Genomic DNA, 17,756 nt, shown 5'->3' on the forward strand with positions numbered 1-17,756 from the left:
TCTATCTATCTATCTATCTATCTATCTATCTATCTATCTATCTATCTATCTATCACCTATCGGTCTATGTATTTTTATATAGGTGGGGAAGGAAGGGCCTTTGTGTACCATATTGAGCTTGTGGAGGTTAGAGCTTGGTTCTTTTTTTTTTTTTTACCATGTGGGTTCCAGGAATGGAATTCAGTTCATCCTTCTGGGCAGTAAGCTCCCTTGCCCTACCTGCTGAGCTCTCTTGCAGGTCCTAGCCCACACTTTTCATAGTGTTAAGCTTCTGCCTTGGGGTACCTGGGGTGAATTTTCTTCCTACTCAGCATAAGGAATTCCAGTGTAAGTCTTTGTCTGTGTGTCTCCCTGCAGAATGGTACAGTCCAAGTTATATTTGATTGTAACTGAAATTGGCTTTGAAAATAGAGATTAAGAACTGGGGAGGAGGGATGGTTTTGAAGAATGGAGGAGCCATTTCTTGGGGAGCTGGGATGCTGTATCAAAGCCAGGAGAGATCGGGCCTTCTGTAGTGTGTGGGAATGGGTAGTGTTTTGAGGGAAAAATAAGTTCTGAGTCATGGAGGAAATCAGAGCCAGTGGGATTCTGTGTCAAAAGCTGTGCAACCTGACTTGTGAGGTAATTCCCTCTCATCTCTTGGCCCTTGATCAGCCAGGCTGGCTCCATGAGTGGAGCTAACACACACAAACGCTCAGATGCCATCTTTGCCAGCCCTGTGAGTAATTCTCTGATGAACCACATGTTGGCATGGCTCCAGTTGTCCCCAACCCTGCGGTGAGTAGGCAAGGCTGTGGTGGGTGCCTTGTGTGGTCTCAGAGTTAGCGTTTTGATTTTCAGAGCTGCTTTGGATGGAGCAGCAGAGCACTGCTGGCTGGCACATGCTCGCAAATTGTAATCTTTTCCTTTAACATTTTGTTCCCAAACTGCTATCAGATATGATGAAAGTGGTTTTATTTTATTTTATTATTTTGGCTGTATAGAAAATTCCCCCCCCCAGTGATGAGGATTTTTGAAAACTTAAAGGCCATTTGGCCATCCATGGCAGGCTCTGGTAGCCCAAAAATGGGTGGAGAGCGCTGGCTTGGTGCCAGTGAATATATGTGGCTGATGATAGTACCAGGGTGCCTTACCCTTTGTTTCGACCTTCTTCCAGAAGTAATTTCTGTTTCTCGTTTAAAACTATCCATATTAAGAGATCAGAGAAAGTGTAATGAAGAAGTGTTGGAAATTATGTTTCATTCAAATGTGTCCCCTCAGGGGTGGTAGGAGAGCGTCTGTGTAAGGAAAAAGGTGACTGGCTTCCAGCTACTACCCCTAGCCCAATAGGACAGTTGAGGGAGATAATGATAATCAGGGGCAGTCATGAAATGTCTCATTTCTTTGCTTGGCCTGAGTCAAGCAGTTTGAATCTAATTGACACCCAGTGAGTCTAGGATCCTGTTTTACAGGCAAGGTTTGCAGCAGTGAATTCACAAGACCCGTTTCTTACAGATGATTAAGAGGTGGTCAGGATACACACAGAGTGGACCTAAAAAGTGCCTATGGACCAAGCTGGCTCCTCATGGAGGGACTTTTCCTCAGAGTCCTTCAGCAGAGAGTCAGAGATCTGGGTGGACCTTTATTTTCTTGGTTCTCTGATTAAAATGTACTTTGTGATTGATTCTGTCCAGTTTTTAAAAACATCTTTGAGTAGTAAAGAAAGAACCAAGTTTTATGGCTTCCAAATTCTACATATACTATGTAGCTGTTAGTGTCAGGAGATGACTACCTGGTGAAACCACAGATGGCACAGTTCAGAGGTCCATGATGGGCACAGATGTGCTAAATTTTTGTCATACAGCAAAGGAATTGCCAGGATTGTTGAGTCAACACAATGGAATAGTTAGCTCTGCTTCCTATCTGTGGATATTAAATGTCTTATCTGAAGTTAGGACATGGTCTAAGGATTGAATAAGGGCTATCCATATACTCAAGGTAGTCATTTTTGAACATTATCTGAATATAACCACTTTATCCTATTTATAGTAAATTTGTTGTTTTTTTATTGTTGTTTTGTTTTTAAACATAAGTATTAAGTCTTCGACTCTTTATTTTCAGATATCACCATGCAAGATTTTACCTGTTTTTATATATTTTTGTCTGTCACTTTTTTGGAGTTTTTGATACAGGATTTTGCAGAGTTGTATTTTACTTCAGTGTTAGAGGAAACCTGGAGGCTGGGGAGGGGACTCAGTATAGCTCTGTGAGAACAGGGACCTGAGTTTGAATTCCCAGCACCTGATTGCAAACCTGAGCATGGCTGCTTTTGCTTGCAACCCTGGTATTGGAGTCGGGATGTATGGATCCCAAGAGTGTACTGGCAAGCTACTCAGCTAAACAGTGAGATTTTGATTGAGTGAGAAACCCAGTCTCAAGACAGTGAGGTGGAGAGCCATAGTACAAGGTGCTCAAATGTCCTCCTCTGGCCTCCAAATGGTTATACATTCCAGCTGTAAGTAGCAGTGGAATCTGAGTCAAATTGGATAGATGTTAAAAGTAAGCTAACGCAGTTGATTCTTTTTCAATAGCACACGTGAATATGAAGAATCTCCTAGGGGTTTGTTTTAGGCCTTTTCTTGTCCACTTTCCTTTCCAGAGTGCATTTAATGAATGAGAACATTCGTGCATCCTGTATTATGCTGGTCATATAAAATGTTTTTATGCGCTTCCAAAGTAGACAGCAGCGAGCAATACCATACAGAGCTGTTCATTTGCTCAAGACAGGGCTAGAGGATATAGCTCCATGGCAGAGTGTTTGCCTGCCTAGCGCAAAGCCCCAGGTTCAGTTCTCTACAAAAACAAACAAATGCAGGCTGAAGACACAGAAGACGTGGTTGTAAATGTAAGATACACGTTGTAAATAGAAGATAAAGAGGGGCGAAGATGAGGTTAGGGAGTATTGTGTTAGGCTAGTTGCAACTTAAATGCCAGAGTCCGGCATAGAACTTCATTCAGAGGCTTTTGTGGGGAAAGTGGAGAGGAGAGGGCCTTCCCTTCTGAGGACTCGTCCTGATCAAGTCAGAGTTCGTGTTTTGCGTATTTCCTCTCATCTGTTGAAACAGGGGACATTGTCTCTAGTTTATCAATTAAAAAAATAGGAACTCTGAAAGTAAATGGTCCAAATAACCAGAGCCCACGGGACCCAGATCCATTCCTAAAATGCACCCTCCCTCAACATGGTGACATGCCATGTCAGCTTTGGATGCACTTTCCTGGTGGAGTCACTCAGCTCAGGCAGACTTTGCTTTCAGTTCTGGCTTGGGCAGTCACTTGTTACCCTGAGCTTTCTGTCTCTACTTGTTAATTTAAAAGGTCTTTGGGGTGTGCCTTATGGCCACCCAAGTCCAGGAGCTGCCTGCTTCCTGAGTTCACACTCTAGGGTGTGTGTGTGTCAGCGTGAACTCTACCCCAGCAACCTTGGGCCATGTGAATTCCCGGCATTACCTGTTTCGGTGATAGGAAGCTAATTTGGCTGGCCTTGTGTGTCTCTGTGTTCTGGGGCAAGCTGTAAACGCTCATACTTAGAAAGGAATGTGAAGTGAAGGGCAAAAATGCAAGGTCACTGCTCAGCGATCTGTGATCTGTCACAGAATAGTCTTGCCTTGCATTTCCAAAGATTACTTATCATTATAAAAAGCCTGGGGCAGAGGGATTGGAATCTTTTATTACAAGCTATTGAAAGGAGGTCAGGCTTCAAGGGGGCTCTATGATTCCTGATGCTCCAGTGTGCTTGTGATAAAGTGGAATCCCTTTGAGACCCATACATCTGTGAAACTACACAGACTTCTGTACCTTGGTTAGTTTACTATCTGAAGTGACATGTTGGTCATCATTAGAACAGTGGGCTATGAGTTCACAACAGCTTCTAGTGATATTCCCTACTTAACGGTTTCCAAAACAGAATCCTTTTCATTTTTACAAGACTATTTTCTCTTAATTGGAGAGACAAGTTATAACTTGAGCACCACAGCTATGAAATTTCTCCAGAATACTTTTTTTTGAAGTATAGTAAACAAACAGAAAAAAAAATATGTATTGTATAACTCAAAGGTCAACTCCCAAGGGCTCAGGAAATGGCCCAGTTGATGCTGGCCCTCCAAGCATGAGGACTTGTGTTTGATCCCCATTTTTTTTTTTTTTTTTTAGATCATTAAGCTGACAAATTTATAGGTCAAAGATTCCTTGGAAAGCAAAAGCAGTTAGGTAGCCATTATGGATCAAAATTCAAACTTCTAGCATCAGAGAGGCTGTGCTCTCTGCTGATGCTTCTCCCATCCTCTGTTCCAGAGGTATCAATCGTGGTCTTGAGTCGAGCAGCAGATTTTTGTTTTGCTTGTTTTACTACTGTAATTTTAATCTATCCATATGGTCTTCCTTCTCCATTGCTTGTGAGACTGAACTAGGCTGTTCACTCTCATTGCTGCCCATTGCCTCACTGTGGGCGTATTCCATACGGACGCTAGACAGTCTCCTGTGTATGATGTTTGCTAAAAAGATTAAACACACTGTTTTCAAGCATATACCTGGAAATGGAGTTAACGGGGTTGTGAACTATGGGTATACTTAGTTTAAATAGACGCTACCAAGTGGGAGCAGAATGTGAATATCCTAAACGTTTCTACCAGCACTTGAGGGCTTATGGATTTTCCTGTTGATGCTTTTCTGTGTTGGAGCTGCATATTAAATTTGTTTTGTGTTGTGTTCGCTCTGTGGAAAGGAACAGTTGTAGATACTTGGAAAGCCGAGTTTAACCTTTGTCTCTGTACTCACTCTCACCTCATTTTGCCTTTTCTCTGTTTGAATAAATGTGTGCTGTACATATCTCCTGCTTGATGTGTGGGATATATTCCAGGTACCTGTTGGCAACAAATGCATGTGACTATTTTTTCATTCACCATTTACAGTTATGCTGATGAGCTATCTTACAGGCCATCTAACTCAGGCTTCTGCAGTGAGTTTCTCACTGATACCCTGTGTTGGTAATGATGGGAAATATGTACTTTGGTACTTGAGGGAGGCCCCCTCTGTTCTGTTACGCATTATTAAGTCTCTTCAAAATGGAGACGGTTCTGGCTTCCTGGCCAGAACTCCCTAAGACCTAGTGGCCTTGAAATCACGGAAAGCTGCCTGCTTCTGCCTCCTTGGTGATGCGGTTAAAGCATCAGATCTCACACCTGGTTCGTGCCCCACCCCCCTTACCTTTTTTGTTTGTTTCAAATAGGAATTTCTTTCCTTTTTATTATCATTTATTACAATTTGTTCAATTTGTATCCCGGCTGTGGCCCTCCCTCACCCTCCTCTCCTCTCAATTTCACCCTCTCTACCTCATCTCCCCCTATGCCCCTCTCCAAGTCCACTGATATAGGAGGTCCTCCTCCCCTTCCCTTTGACCCTAGCCTATCAGGTCTCATCAAGACTGACTGCATTGTCTTCTTCTGGGCCTGGCAAGGCTGCACCGCACAGAAGGAGGTGATCAAAGAGCCACCCACTGAGTTCATGTCAGAGACAGTCCCTGCTTCCCTTACTAGGGACCCCACTTGCAGAATGAGTCTATGGGCTACATCTGAACTGGGGTTTTTGGTCTATTTTAAAAACTGCAATCTGCAGGGTCAGGATTTTATGCAGTTTGTTGAGGGTTTTTCTTGGGTGAAAAAACCCTGTGGACAATGGAAGGGAAAACTCAATACAAAGCTGCTTGTTTGGTTTTCTCCTTCAGTTGAGTGTGTCTTACAGTTTTCCTGTCATTTTCACAGTTTGATTTTTGCTGAAAAACCTTCAGATTGGATTTAAACATTATTACAAGAAAATTGAATAATTCCTCAGACTATCATGGATAAACCAAGAAAAAGAGCAAATGATTTCATTTTATAGAAAACTCACTGTAATATTTACATCAGTGGCTATGGAAAAATTTTTGTGCTGTGTGTGCTAAGATTTCTGAACATTCAAGGTGATTTTCACACTGACAGAACTTTATAAGGAAAATACATTTTAGTTATAGCTAATAATTTAAGGTCCATGGCTATTATTTAATCAGTATGTTCTTTTTCTTTACAGGCAAGAAGAGACCGACAGGAGACTGAAAAATGTAAGCTACATTTAATGGAGTGTTATAAAATAGCTTTTCCTTTATGTTCTGTGAAATCATAATGGATCTAACAATACACACTGTGTCATCTTTCCTAGTTAAGTCTTACCTAGAAACTGACCAGTTCGAGCAGCATTAGCCTTTGTACAGATGACTTTGGCATAAGAGGGAAGATTAGGTTTCAGGGGCTGGTTGTTATAGTTCTAATCTGGCAACATCAAACTCAGTTTAAAAGTTTTTAGGAGAGCAAGCCAGAGGTTATCAAGTTAGATATTAAAAGGAGACACTGGCTGCTTAAGAACTCTATGTAATTATTTAGTGTAGGTTAGCATCGTGTCCTTAATATTTTTCATTTACAGACTATCTAAAAGTAACAGCTTTATTTAAAAATATGCTCACCAAGCAATGAGAATTAGTACGGACTTTAGGTGTTTATTATGTGATTTTATTGGAAAAAATATTGACATAAAAAGTTTCACTTGTGGGCCAGGGAGGTGCCTCAGTGGGTACAGGAGCTTGTTGTGCAAGCCTGGTGGCCTGAGTCTGCATCCCTGGAGTCCATGTAAATGCTGGATACAGCGTGTGAGAATATTCCCAGCACTCTTATGGTAGGCTGGGACAGAGACAAGAGAATCAACCAAAAAATTGTGGCCGGACATAATAGAGTGGAGCAGCAAGCTAGAGAGGCCTTGCCTCAAAACAGAGGTAGAACATGAGCATCGCCGTCTGGAAGCTGTTTCCTCCATACCCGTGAGCCTGCGTGCCATCTCCCTGTCTGTCTGTCTGTCTGTCTGTCTGTCTCTTACCACCCCCCACAATCTCTCTTGTAGTTTGCATTCACCTGTTTTTTGAGATAGCCTCTCATGTAGCCCAGTCTGCTCTCAGTTTCCAGGTACACGTATGACCTTTGAACTTTTGATCCTCTTGCCTCCATCTTCTAAGTGATGGGGGCTATGGGTCTGCACCACCAGGCCCAGTTTCTTGGAATGTTGGGCGCTCAACCCAGGGCTCCGTGCATGCTAAGAAAGCATTTTATTGACCATGCTCCATCACCCATCCTTGCGTTTTCCTCTTATTATTTTCTTTAGCTTCAAGGGTAGAATGCATGATTGCCTACTGACTTCTGTTGCCTTTTGATCTGAGAACACATTTTGCAACAAAAAATATCAAGAATAGTTATATTTTTGATGACCACATTCCTTACCATACCTTTAAGAGTCTGTTTTTCAACTGCAAGGTATTATTATCTGCCATTTATCCACTTGGATTTGAACCGGCACCAGGTTCCCAACCCACTGATTTTCTTCTTTCCACTTAGGTTTTGGTAACTTTGTACTGGCTGGGAAGAAAAGCACAAAATAACCCCTACTATAATGGTCCCTATCTCAATCTGAAAGCCTTCGAGACTCTTTTGGGACAAGCTTTGACTAAGGTAAGGAAACGAACTGCATCTGTATGAATGGATGAGTTACAAACACTCTTACTTTACTGCGCTCTTCCTGTTTGCTTCGCATCCTCCTCCGTAGCAAATACAGTACATTTGTCTGTGTTCACGTTAGGCAGGCAGGGTGGTTACTTGTTTTCTAGGTTTATGTGCTTCTCCTAAGGAGTGAGCAGGTTCCAAGGTGTAGAGTTTTATGCCCTTAATTTTAGGTAATTTGATGACACACACACTCTTTTTCATACACTATATAACTTAACTGTTTCTATACTCATGAACTCAACTTGCAGTCAAAAAGCATTTTTAGGGCTATTAACATTTATAGGAGTTACTCAGTTTTTTTTTATATTAATCTGTTCTTGTTGTGGGTAACTATCTCTAGTGCTTAAATTGCAATATCACCATGCTGCTAGTGTTTATTGATGAGTAATAAATATTAAGTAAGTCTTGAGAGTTTTGCTTGTTTTAAGGCACAGTTTCAAGTAAGTGGTCTAGGCTATCCTGAACTTGCTATGTAGCCAAGGATGACCTTGAACTCCTGATTTTCCTGCCTCTACCTCCCAGCTGCTCAGATTGCATTCATGAGTTATGACTGACTACTGAGGAGGTTTATAGTTAGAATCCTTGTTTTTATATATATGTATGTATGTGGGCGGGGAATACATATGAGTGTACTGGTTACCTTGGTGGCCAGAAGCGAGCATTGGATGCCCTGGAGCTAGTTACTGGAGTTGTGCATTCCCTAATGTGGATGCTGAACCAGAGCAGCAAATACCAACAGCTGAGCCCAGAACTTTGGTTTTTACATGCGTTTCTGCTCCTTCATATCATGGGACCACTACACCAGGCTTTTGAAGGTTGTAGGCTATTTGAGAAGAGCCAAGAGAGCAAAATATACTGATTTGTTCTGCAGGTATCTTCATTTATAGGGTCTAATGGAAACCTTATTTCTCTGTGGAGCCATTCATACAGGTATTTATAGAAATTGGAGGGAAATAGTTGCTCAAAATGATAAAATGCCATGTACTTAGCACTACTTGCTTTGTAAGATTTTTCTGATGATTAAACAAAAAGGATATTTAGCGTTTGTTTCTGGTACATTATAAGGATGAAATAAATGCTAGTTATGAATGGAACAGAGGAATATTTGACCATGATGAAAAATAAATCCCTTCCCCTATATCTTTGCTTTTTTAAAAAATACGTTTCCTGCATCTAGCCGCTCATATACATTGTAAAAAGATGGGATTATAAGGTTTTATTTGTTGTTGTTATTATTGTTGGTTTTGTTTGTTTTCATTTTTAAATTATAAGAATTGGGAACATAGTTCAGTTGATAAAAGCTTGCCATTCAAGCATGAAGATACGAGCCTGTTCCTTAGAATCCATGCAAAAATGTGGACTATGGTGGTACATGCACGTAACCCCCATCCTGAGACAGCTAACACAGTAGGATTCCTTGGGCTTTCTGGCCAGGCTGTATAGCTTGCAGGGCAAACTCTAGACTGACAAGACAGCCTGTTTTGGTCTCCAGAACCATGAACCAACAAAACAAATAGAAGGTGATGTCTCTTGGGAGACAACACTGGATTGACCCCTGGCCTCTGCACACGTATCCCTGCATGTTCGTGAACACGGGCAGGTGTTTGCGCGTCTACACATGTGCAGCACATGAGTACATGAACACTCAGAAAAGAGTTAGCAGTTCCGTACTCACGCTTTTAGGATGAGTTCATTGAGAGAGTCGTTGAGATATTGCCACAGACACATATTGTGCTAGATGTTGGAGAAAGACTTGTCTACCATACAGCGTAATTGCCCGAGAATGGAGAGCAGGTCAGTCCTTGCTGCGGAAGACAGTGAGGCTCTGGTGGGGAAACTGTGGGGAATTAGGGGTCTAGGGGAACCTGGCTTCACAGTTGTTTGAACTGCGGAGGTATGCAGTTAGAAGCTACAGGGGACGGGGGTTTGTGGACTAGTGCTCTGTATAGCTGTTCTAACTTTTTAGGGCAGTGACTCAGGGTGAGTAATCTCCCTGCGGAGTTTGTACGAGGAAGGATGTCCGCACTCATCGATGTCAGAGTCAGGGTGGTCCGAAGACTTCTTTTTTGCGGTGGTGGTCCTATTATTCCGTTACCTGGTGGGGGCAGACTTGAGATGTGCATCTGGATATGCCATTTGTTTTGTACCGGTTCTTTTAAAATGGAAGGCGTTGTGTCAAGTGTTCTTTTCCAGTTCACTGTCAATGATAGGGTCAATTAGAAACAGCGATGAAATGATGCCGAGTGGACGCTGTTGTACTCGAGTCAGATTATAGGCTGGGGATGACTCACTTTGGGGGACTTGCCAGGGCGAAGTCCTCAGGCTGTAGGGCCAGACTTGGGTTATTTATAACAGGCCACATGACTCCTTGTCACTCACTCTAACATTTCTGATATCAGAAGTCACAATGTGTTAACTCTGAGGTCTCAACAACCGTGAAAGCATGTGCTCAAGAAGCCTAATGGAGCTCGAGATTTACTTTACAATGGTACGCTTTTATTTTGAGACATAGCCTGTTGGCACTAAGCGTGGCTTCCCCATCTGCTTGGAAATGGCAGGTGAAAGGTGGATCCTGGCATATTCATGCTAGGATGTCAAGTTGAACGCCAGCACAAAATCTCTGTACTAGCCGTTTTTGGCATTTCAAACACTTGGCAGACAATTGGCTCGTGAATTGATGGATCTGACTGAGGCAGAAATCTGCTTGAAACAGCTGCTAATTACTTGTTCCACGAGCTTGCCAGCCTTTCTTCACATGTTGACACATTCACAACAAACTTTAAGACAATAACACTTGCAAACTTCCCATCACTATTATCCAACACAGTGTTTCCATTTTGGCCTTATCTAATAGTGTCTGTCCATCTATCTGTGTTTTTACTTAACCATTTGAAGATGAATCCCGACATCATACCTCACTGCTACATTCTCAGAGTCCATCTCTTAAAAGTAAGACTGTTTTCTACATAGCTATAATACACACTTAAAAAAAAAAATGTCATCAACATTCATTGTCATTTAATATTGGATTTATTTCCTCATGGTCTCTCAACTATTTTTCATAACTTTTAAGAGTTAAATCATGATTTCATCAAAGTTTGCATGTCATATCTTGTTATTAATTCTTATGTTCTTTAACTTGTCACCTGAGATTAACCTTGCTGAAATGTCCTAATTTTTAAAGGGCCAGTCAGGTTTTTCCACGTAATTTCAGAGGTATGTTAATTAAAAATGCTTATTTTGGGAAAGTTCTACGGAAATAATAAACCTAGAGGTGTTAGCTTGTGACCATGTATCTTTTCATATAAGAGCTAACTAACTATTTTATTTCTGTTCGAGGAAGGGGGAACCTTGCATTCATGCAAGCATGTGCGCTAACTTTGACTCAATAAGAGAGGAGGCCTGGCTGCCAGCATTGCACATCCAGGTTGTATAATTTGTGAAAGTAATGGATTCCATGATGTGCATACTCACTGCTCTTTAATAGATTTTTTTTTTTTTGATGGTAGATAGGGTTATAGAACATCACTCTTGTCTCATGTTTAACATAGACCACCCCAGATATTTCTTGAAGAGAGCACAGGACATCTTAAAAATTTGCCTCCCTTTTGGGTGTCAACATTAAGATTTTTTTTTTCTCTTTAATTTCTTTCATCTTTTCTACCAGACAAAAATATAAACCATTGACCGTTCAAGGCTACTCTAATTTTGTTTTCAATACTATTTGAAAACAAATCTTATATATTGATTATACAACCTTACTAAATAATATCAGGAATCATTATTATTGTGGAATTTTGAACCCCCCCCCCCCCATTTTCATAGTTTGTGGAGGAAAAAAAACAGATGTTGCTTTTAGCAGTTTTTTCTTCTTCTCTTTGTTGAGCAGGGAAACTCTGTCAACTCACCTCTCTAATGAACCAGAGCTTTTGTACCTCTGCAAGTTCTTGGTCACTGACTGGTCTTTGTACAATGTTTCCTTCAGGCTCTTGAAGATTCTAGCTGTCTGAAGAGAAGTGGCCGTGACAGTGGCTACGGTGATATTTGGTGTCCTGACAGAGGAGAATATCCTGCCCCCACAGGGAGCCACAGGAGAGAAGATTCCTTTGAGAGCTTGGACTCCTTGGGGTCTAGATCACTGACCAGCTGCTCCTCAGATCTCACTCTCAGAGGTGGGAAAGAAGGTGAGTTGTATTGTGTCTTGGGATGTAGATTTATTTTATTTGTTTGTGTACAGAGGAGGCAAGAAGGTAGAGAATGAAAATTATTCAGTGATTTCACCAAGATGTAGATTTTAATGCTTTTTTATATTTGTTGATGGTGCTTTTACTTTCTTCCTTTCTCTTAGTGATGACAGTTTTCCTCTTCTTTTTTTTTACCCCTCTGTATTTGTGTTTGGACAGGACTTGTGAGGAGATAGCTCACTGGCTTACTGTGAGTGGATTTTTTCAGTGAGGAGCTCTTGAGGTAGAGGCTTACCAACAGGCATTTAGTAAGGCCTGTTAACTCAAAATCTGAACACAGAGTGCACCAGAGTCTCTAGGATGTCTCTTTTACTTCCCGAGTATTTTCCTTCCTTGTCTTAATTTTACCGGAAAGACTTAAGAAATACTAAAGAGAAGAAGTATTTTAACAGTTCTTTCTGAGCCTTGATTGACTGGGTAGAATGGAGGTAGGAAGCATCTTCTAGCAATTGTCTATGCTAATTCAGGACAGAACAAGTATGAGAGGATGAGATAATGCAGGAGGGCCTATGGGAAGGAAATTTCATTAAAACTTGAAAGCTTGGGGACAAATCCACCATTGAAATGCTTGTCTTCACGGCTTAAAAGATGGCTCAGTGAGGATATACCATGTGTGTCTTTCTGCTTTTTGGAACACCTCACTCAGGATGATTTTTTTCTAGATCCCACTATTTGCCTGTAAAAGTCATGATTTCCTTGTTTTTAATTGCTGAGTAGTATTCCATTGTGTAAAAGTACCACAATTTCTGTATCCATTCCTCTGTTGACGGACAGCTGGGTTGTTTCCAGGTTCTGGCTATTACAAATAAAGCTGCTACAAACATGGTTGAGCACAACATGTCCTTGTTGTGTACTTGAAAATTTTTTGGATATATGCCTAGGAGTGGTATCTTATATAGACCTATAAGGTAGGACAAACATGCTAAAATATGTACACCTGAAGAAGATAAAAAAGAAAGAGGTCCAGGGGTAAGATGATCAATCCTCATCTAGAAAGACAAAGGGGATGGACATTGGAAATAGGAGAAAACAAGTAACAGGACAGTAGCCTACACAGAAGGCACCTGAAAGACTCTACCTAGCAGTGTACTAAGCAGATGCTGAGACCCATAACCAAACCTTCGGTAGAGTGTAGGGAATCATATGAAGGAAGGAGGAATTAGTATATCCTAGAGGGGACAGGGAGCCCCATAAGGTCCAAATATATCTGGGCACAGGGGTCTTCTATGAGACTGTTTATCCAACCAAGGACCATGCATGGATATAGCCTACAACCCCTGCTCAGACATAGCCCATAGTAGCTCAGTATCCAAGTGGGTTCCCTAGTAAGGGGGACAAGAATTGTTTCTGACATGAACTTATGAGCTTTTCCTCCCCCCTGAAGGAGGAGCAGCCTTGCTAGTCCACAGATAAGGACATTGCAACCATCCTGAATGTACCTGATAAACTAGGGCCAGAGGGAAGGAGGGGAGGACACCCCCTCTCAGTGGACTTGGAAGGGAGCAGGGAGGAGAGGAGGGAGGGAGGGGAGGATTGAGGGGAAAGAGGGAGAGGGCTATAGCTAGGATACAAGTGAAAGTATACAATTATTGAAAAATAAAATAAAATAAAAAATATTAAAAAAAAAAAAGAAAGATGGCTCAGTGGCTAGAAGTGTTTGCTGCTAAGCTGGAGTTCCTTCTCTGGGACCCACACAGAGGAAGGAGGGAGAGAACCAGTTCCTGTCAGTTGTCCCCTGACGTTTACATGTATACTGTGGCAAGATCAAGCACATATACATTCACACAAGGCAGTAATGATCAGCACTTTTTTTTTTTTTTTTTTTTTTTAGAAAAGGAATGCATGCCTTATTCCTATGCCTACTGGGTAGTATTAATAGTTTCTGACTAACTAGCTAGGTAGTCTGAGTTTAGTCTAAGTAGAGACCACAGACAACAGGTCTTCAAACACTGATGCTATTTGATAGAGCATCAGGCCAGCATCCACAAGACTGTCACGTTTAAGCCGTAGCACTCCCAAGACCATTTTTTTTTGTTGTCCTTTTAAAGTATTTCTGTGCTTCAAGAATCAACATTATCAGAAACAAAATGGCAGTTCTAACTGTGAACTCTGTCTTTGAGGATATTCAGTTTCCTTATTATGGACATAAATATTTTACCCAAGACTTTTATCATACAAAGTCTCAAAATCCACAAATAAAAAGTTTGTTTTCTAAAACTAAGTGAAGCATGATAACAAAACTAAATTCTTTTAGAGTAGTGATAGTAGAAAAAAATGTGAGTGGCTTAGAGTTAGCCTTTCTGACTGCCACTGTTTTGTGGATGTGACGTTTTCTGAGCTCAGATGAAAATGATCATACCTGTAAGGAGGTAAATCTAAGTTTATAACTCATCTGAGTAATTAAAGTTGTAAACTAGGACTGAAAAATCTCAACATACATGTTACTCTGTCCCAGCTGAGGGTCCCGTGGCATGCCGTGTTTGAATTTGTATCTGCCTGTCAGAGAATGACAGAGGGAAAGTTGCAGGTTTGTGGCACGTGCGGATTTGTCATCAAAAGAGAGGTGCTGTGGTGCAGGAGCTGAGCCTCTTTATATGTGGGTTCACACGGGCTGTGTGTAATGCAGAGGGCCCCACTGTCACATGGTAAGAGAACTGGAGGGGCTGCCACTTGTAAGTAGGGTAGTGAGAGGGAGGTGGGTTCTGGGAGAATGAAGCTTTTCTGTGATTACTGCATTAAAATTCTGCTACCCACACAATTACGGTGTGTGGTAACCACAATCAGGGTAATAGTTTTAGGATTAGAAACTGGTGCGTTTAATGACTTTCGCATTAAAACATATCAGGAGTAATATTTGTACAAATAAAGACTCCATGTTAGATAATACTAATACTAATACTAATACTAATACTAATAATAATTTTTTTAAGTTTAAAACTTCAAGAGCCAAATAGCTTGTGGTTTCTAAATTTCATGAGTAGATTTTGATAAGGAAAGGGTCTGTTTCTTTTTTTTTTTTTTTAAAGAAAGTGTTAGAAACAAACAAAGCAAAAGAAAACAAACAAAATCAAACTAGCTTAATGACTGGTTGTGCTGGCCATGGTGACCTAGCTGTCTCCCTTTCCCCCCATACTCCCCTTTCACCGGCTTCTGGTGACACAGAACCATTATTGGCCTTGTTTACTGTACATTCCTGCCTGGCAGGTGACAAAGGCAAGCTGCCTTTAGGTCAAGTTAACCTGGCAGGTGTGCTGAGAGCTGGTAGCTGTGAGGGGAGATGCCTTTTGCATCCTGGAGGAAGCACACAACACTTAGCAACTACCTGTGTTTTAGAAATGCCACAAAGAAAGGCTGGGAAGAGGTTACCCCTCCATTTGAACTTGCATGGTTACTCTCTCCAGTCTTACCTTGTTTTCAAAAACAGCTGTCCCTCCCCCACCCCATTAGAGAACATATTGTTATTGGTTTCTGTCTGATCTTGGGATCAAAAAAGTTTTTTTCTCCCTACTCCCTTCTTCTTTTTCCCCCTCCCCCTCCTCCCCTTCTTCATCTATTAAATCTGCTTGTAAGTAAGTTTTTACCAGAATTCCTGGTTTCCATTACAGTTCCTGTGCTTATCAGAGGAAGCTGTATTTCTGTGCTCTCGAATGGGCATAGGCTTAAATTCGCTAGGGCTTTTGATGTCTCTAGTCCGTCTTCTCTGGTCTAGGATTCTTGTCCAGGTGAGTGGCCTTACAGAGGCCAGTCTGTCACCATTGCATTGTGTGCTGTCTTCCTTTGGTTTCTATGCCTGCCTGTCACTTCTGGAAGCCTAAAGGTTTCCTGCCTTTTCTTATATTACTGAGCTCCCACAGATTGTACCATCTCACCCGACTGCTAGATTTTTTAGCATGTGCGACATACCTCAGCAAATTTATGAAGCGTCCTCCTGGCAAAGAAGGTTGGGAAAGGAAGAGGGGCAGGGATTTATCCGCTTATCATGCATGACAGCAGAAGAATGCACTGTGTGTGCCTCCAATATGGAAAGCAAGTCCCTCCTCGTGGGTCTTATCGCTACTTCTTGACAAAGTTCTAAAAATATCCATGCCTCTCAGCAGCAGCGCTGGGTTTCCAAGGGAAAGGAGACTATGCTGGAGAAAGAAGGTTCAGCAAGGAAACGCTGGAAAGTAAAGCAAGTTCTTGTGCCTTTACAGGTTGCGAAAGTGACACAGATTGGGAATTTGCATTCAAAATGCAGGATTATAACAAAGATGATATGTCCTACCGAAGGATTTCAGCTATTGAACCAAAGTCGGCTTTGCCATTCAACCGTTTCTTGCCTAACAAAAGCAAACAGCCATCCTATGTGCCAGCACCTTTGAGGAAGAAAAGGCCGGACAAACACGAGGATAACAGAAGAAGCTGGGCGAGCCCGGTCTACACAGAAACAGACGGAACATTCTCAAGGTAATGTCACGTGATGCGGTTATGGCATTCTGTATGCTTTCTGAATCTGCATGACTCTTCAATGCGGTTAAGGGAATGGTTGAGTGTTGTTTCCACATACCATTAATGGGAATTTCTCTTCCTACCTCTGTTTTCAGTTATATGTTGAAGACAGTTGTTCTGTCTCAGACCACCAGAGTCTGATGACCAGCCCTTTCAGACAACCCTTGGTTTATTGGTGAATTTCAGCTTACTGGATCACTGATGTGGCCCTTTGTGGACCCTATTGTTTCTTTCTATTGTTTATCTTTTTTGCTGATAATAGTAGACGTGAAAGGAAACTCTTAATGTCCCATGAAGTTAGCAGAGCAAAGGATGATTTTTTTTTCAAATCCAACTTTCTGTATGGGGCTGTGTGGTTCTGAAAGCGGTCCCCACACTGATGATAAGTGAAGGTTACCTTGTGTGGTTTTGGATGACTTAGCCACCTACAGATTTCATGTGAAAAAGAGACCTGAGGGTTTCATCTCACAAACCACCTCTTTCAACTCTTGCCCTCAAACGCTTTCTTCTTATACGTCAGCCTCTGGGCTGCACACACTGACGAGGTCAGAAATACATTTGTCTTGGGTCTGGGTATTTATGACGCTGTTGATTGACCCATTCTGCTTGGAATTTGTTTTTTTTTCTCTTAACGCAGCTTTGTTTATCCAGCTTTTCTCTAACTAAAGCGAGCTGCGGCTGTAATGTTCTGACTTTGGTCCTAGGAGCTGTGGTGTTGAGACACGGAGCTAATTTACTCCATTCACAGGGGTGCGATCACGGTGAGGTGGAGTGCATGCCTTCAGGGTTCTGTGCCACAGACTGCTCACACAGTCTCTTAACCTGGTTGGATATTTTGAACAGTAACCAGAGGAGAACTTGGGGTCCTAAGACGGAGAACTGGCACACAGTCCAAAGAACTTCCACCTCCTCTTGGTATTTCGAAGAGGAAGAAGAAAAACTAACGCGCATGCCCAATATTGTGAAGGATGACCTCTATGTGCGGAAACTAAGCCCGGTCATGCCAAGCCCAGGGAGTTCTTTTGATCAGTTCCTCCCCAAATGTTGGACCCCAGAAGATATGAACTGGAAAAAAATAAAGAGAGAGAATTATAAGCCATGGTATAAGGAATTTCAGGGATTCAGGTTTGTCTCTGTGCATGCCCCTGGTCTCCTGTGTGTGTTCTGTATCCCAGTCTGGTGCATTTGATGTCTTGTTTTTTTTTTTTTTTTTTTTTTCATTTAGGGAATGAGAAAGGTTTATTTGTCCTCTAAAATCTGTAGAACTTTTTGTTTTGTTATTTTTGTCTCTCAAGACAGGGTTTCTCTGTGTAGCCTTGGCTGTCCGGGCTTGAACTCATAGAGATCTGCCTGCCTCTACCTCATGGAATGCTGGGATTATAGGCATGCATCACCACGCCCGGCTATAGAA

The 17,756-nt window shown here is 41.7% G+C and overlaps 1 protein-coding gene across 4 annotated transcripts in view; it reads left to right on the forward strand.

Annotated features, from left to right (window-relative positions):
- Nucleotides 1–17,756, forward strand: part of Lmo7 (LIM domain 7) — a 97,786-nt gene that overhangs the window by 30,816 nt on the left and 49,214 nt on the right. For 2 of the 4 annotated variants that reach the window (XM_055609620.1, XM_055609621.1), the window contains exons 2-6: nucleotides 6,100–6,130; nucleotides 7,449–7,562; nucleotides 11,599–11,797; nucleotides 16,051–16,303; nucleotides 17,189–17,470. In XM_055609620.1, the coding sequence (XP_055465595.1) occupies nucleotides 16,089–16,303; nucleotides 17,189–17,470 (497 nt within the window). In that variant the 5' untranslated portion in view covers nucleotides 6,100–6,130; nucleotides 7,449–7,562; nucleotides 11,599–11,797; nucleotides 16,051–16,088. The remainder of the gene's footprint in view (nucleotides 1–6,099; nucleotides 6,131–7,448; nucleotides 7,563–11,598; nucleotides 11,798–16,050; nucleotides 16,304–17,188; nucleotides 17,471–17,756) is intronic. The other 2 variants (XM_055609622.1, XM_055609623.1) reach the window with 1 other exon arrangement.

This window comes from Psammomys obesus, unplaced genomic scaffold, assembly GCF_907164565.1.
Source record: "Psammomys obesus unplaced genomic scaffold, mPsaObe1.curated_primary_1811, whole genome shotgun sequence".
NCBI lineage: Eukaryota > Metazoa > Chordata > Mammalia > Rodentia > Muridae > Psammomys > Psammomys obesus.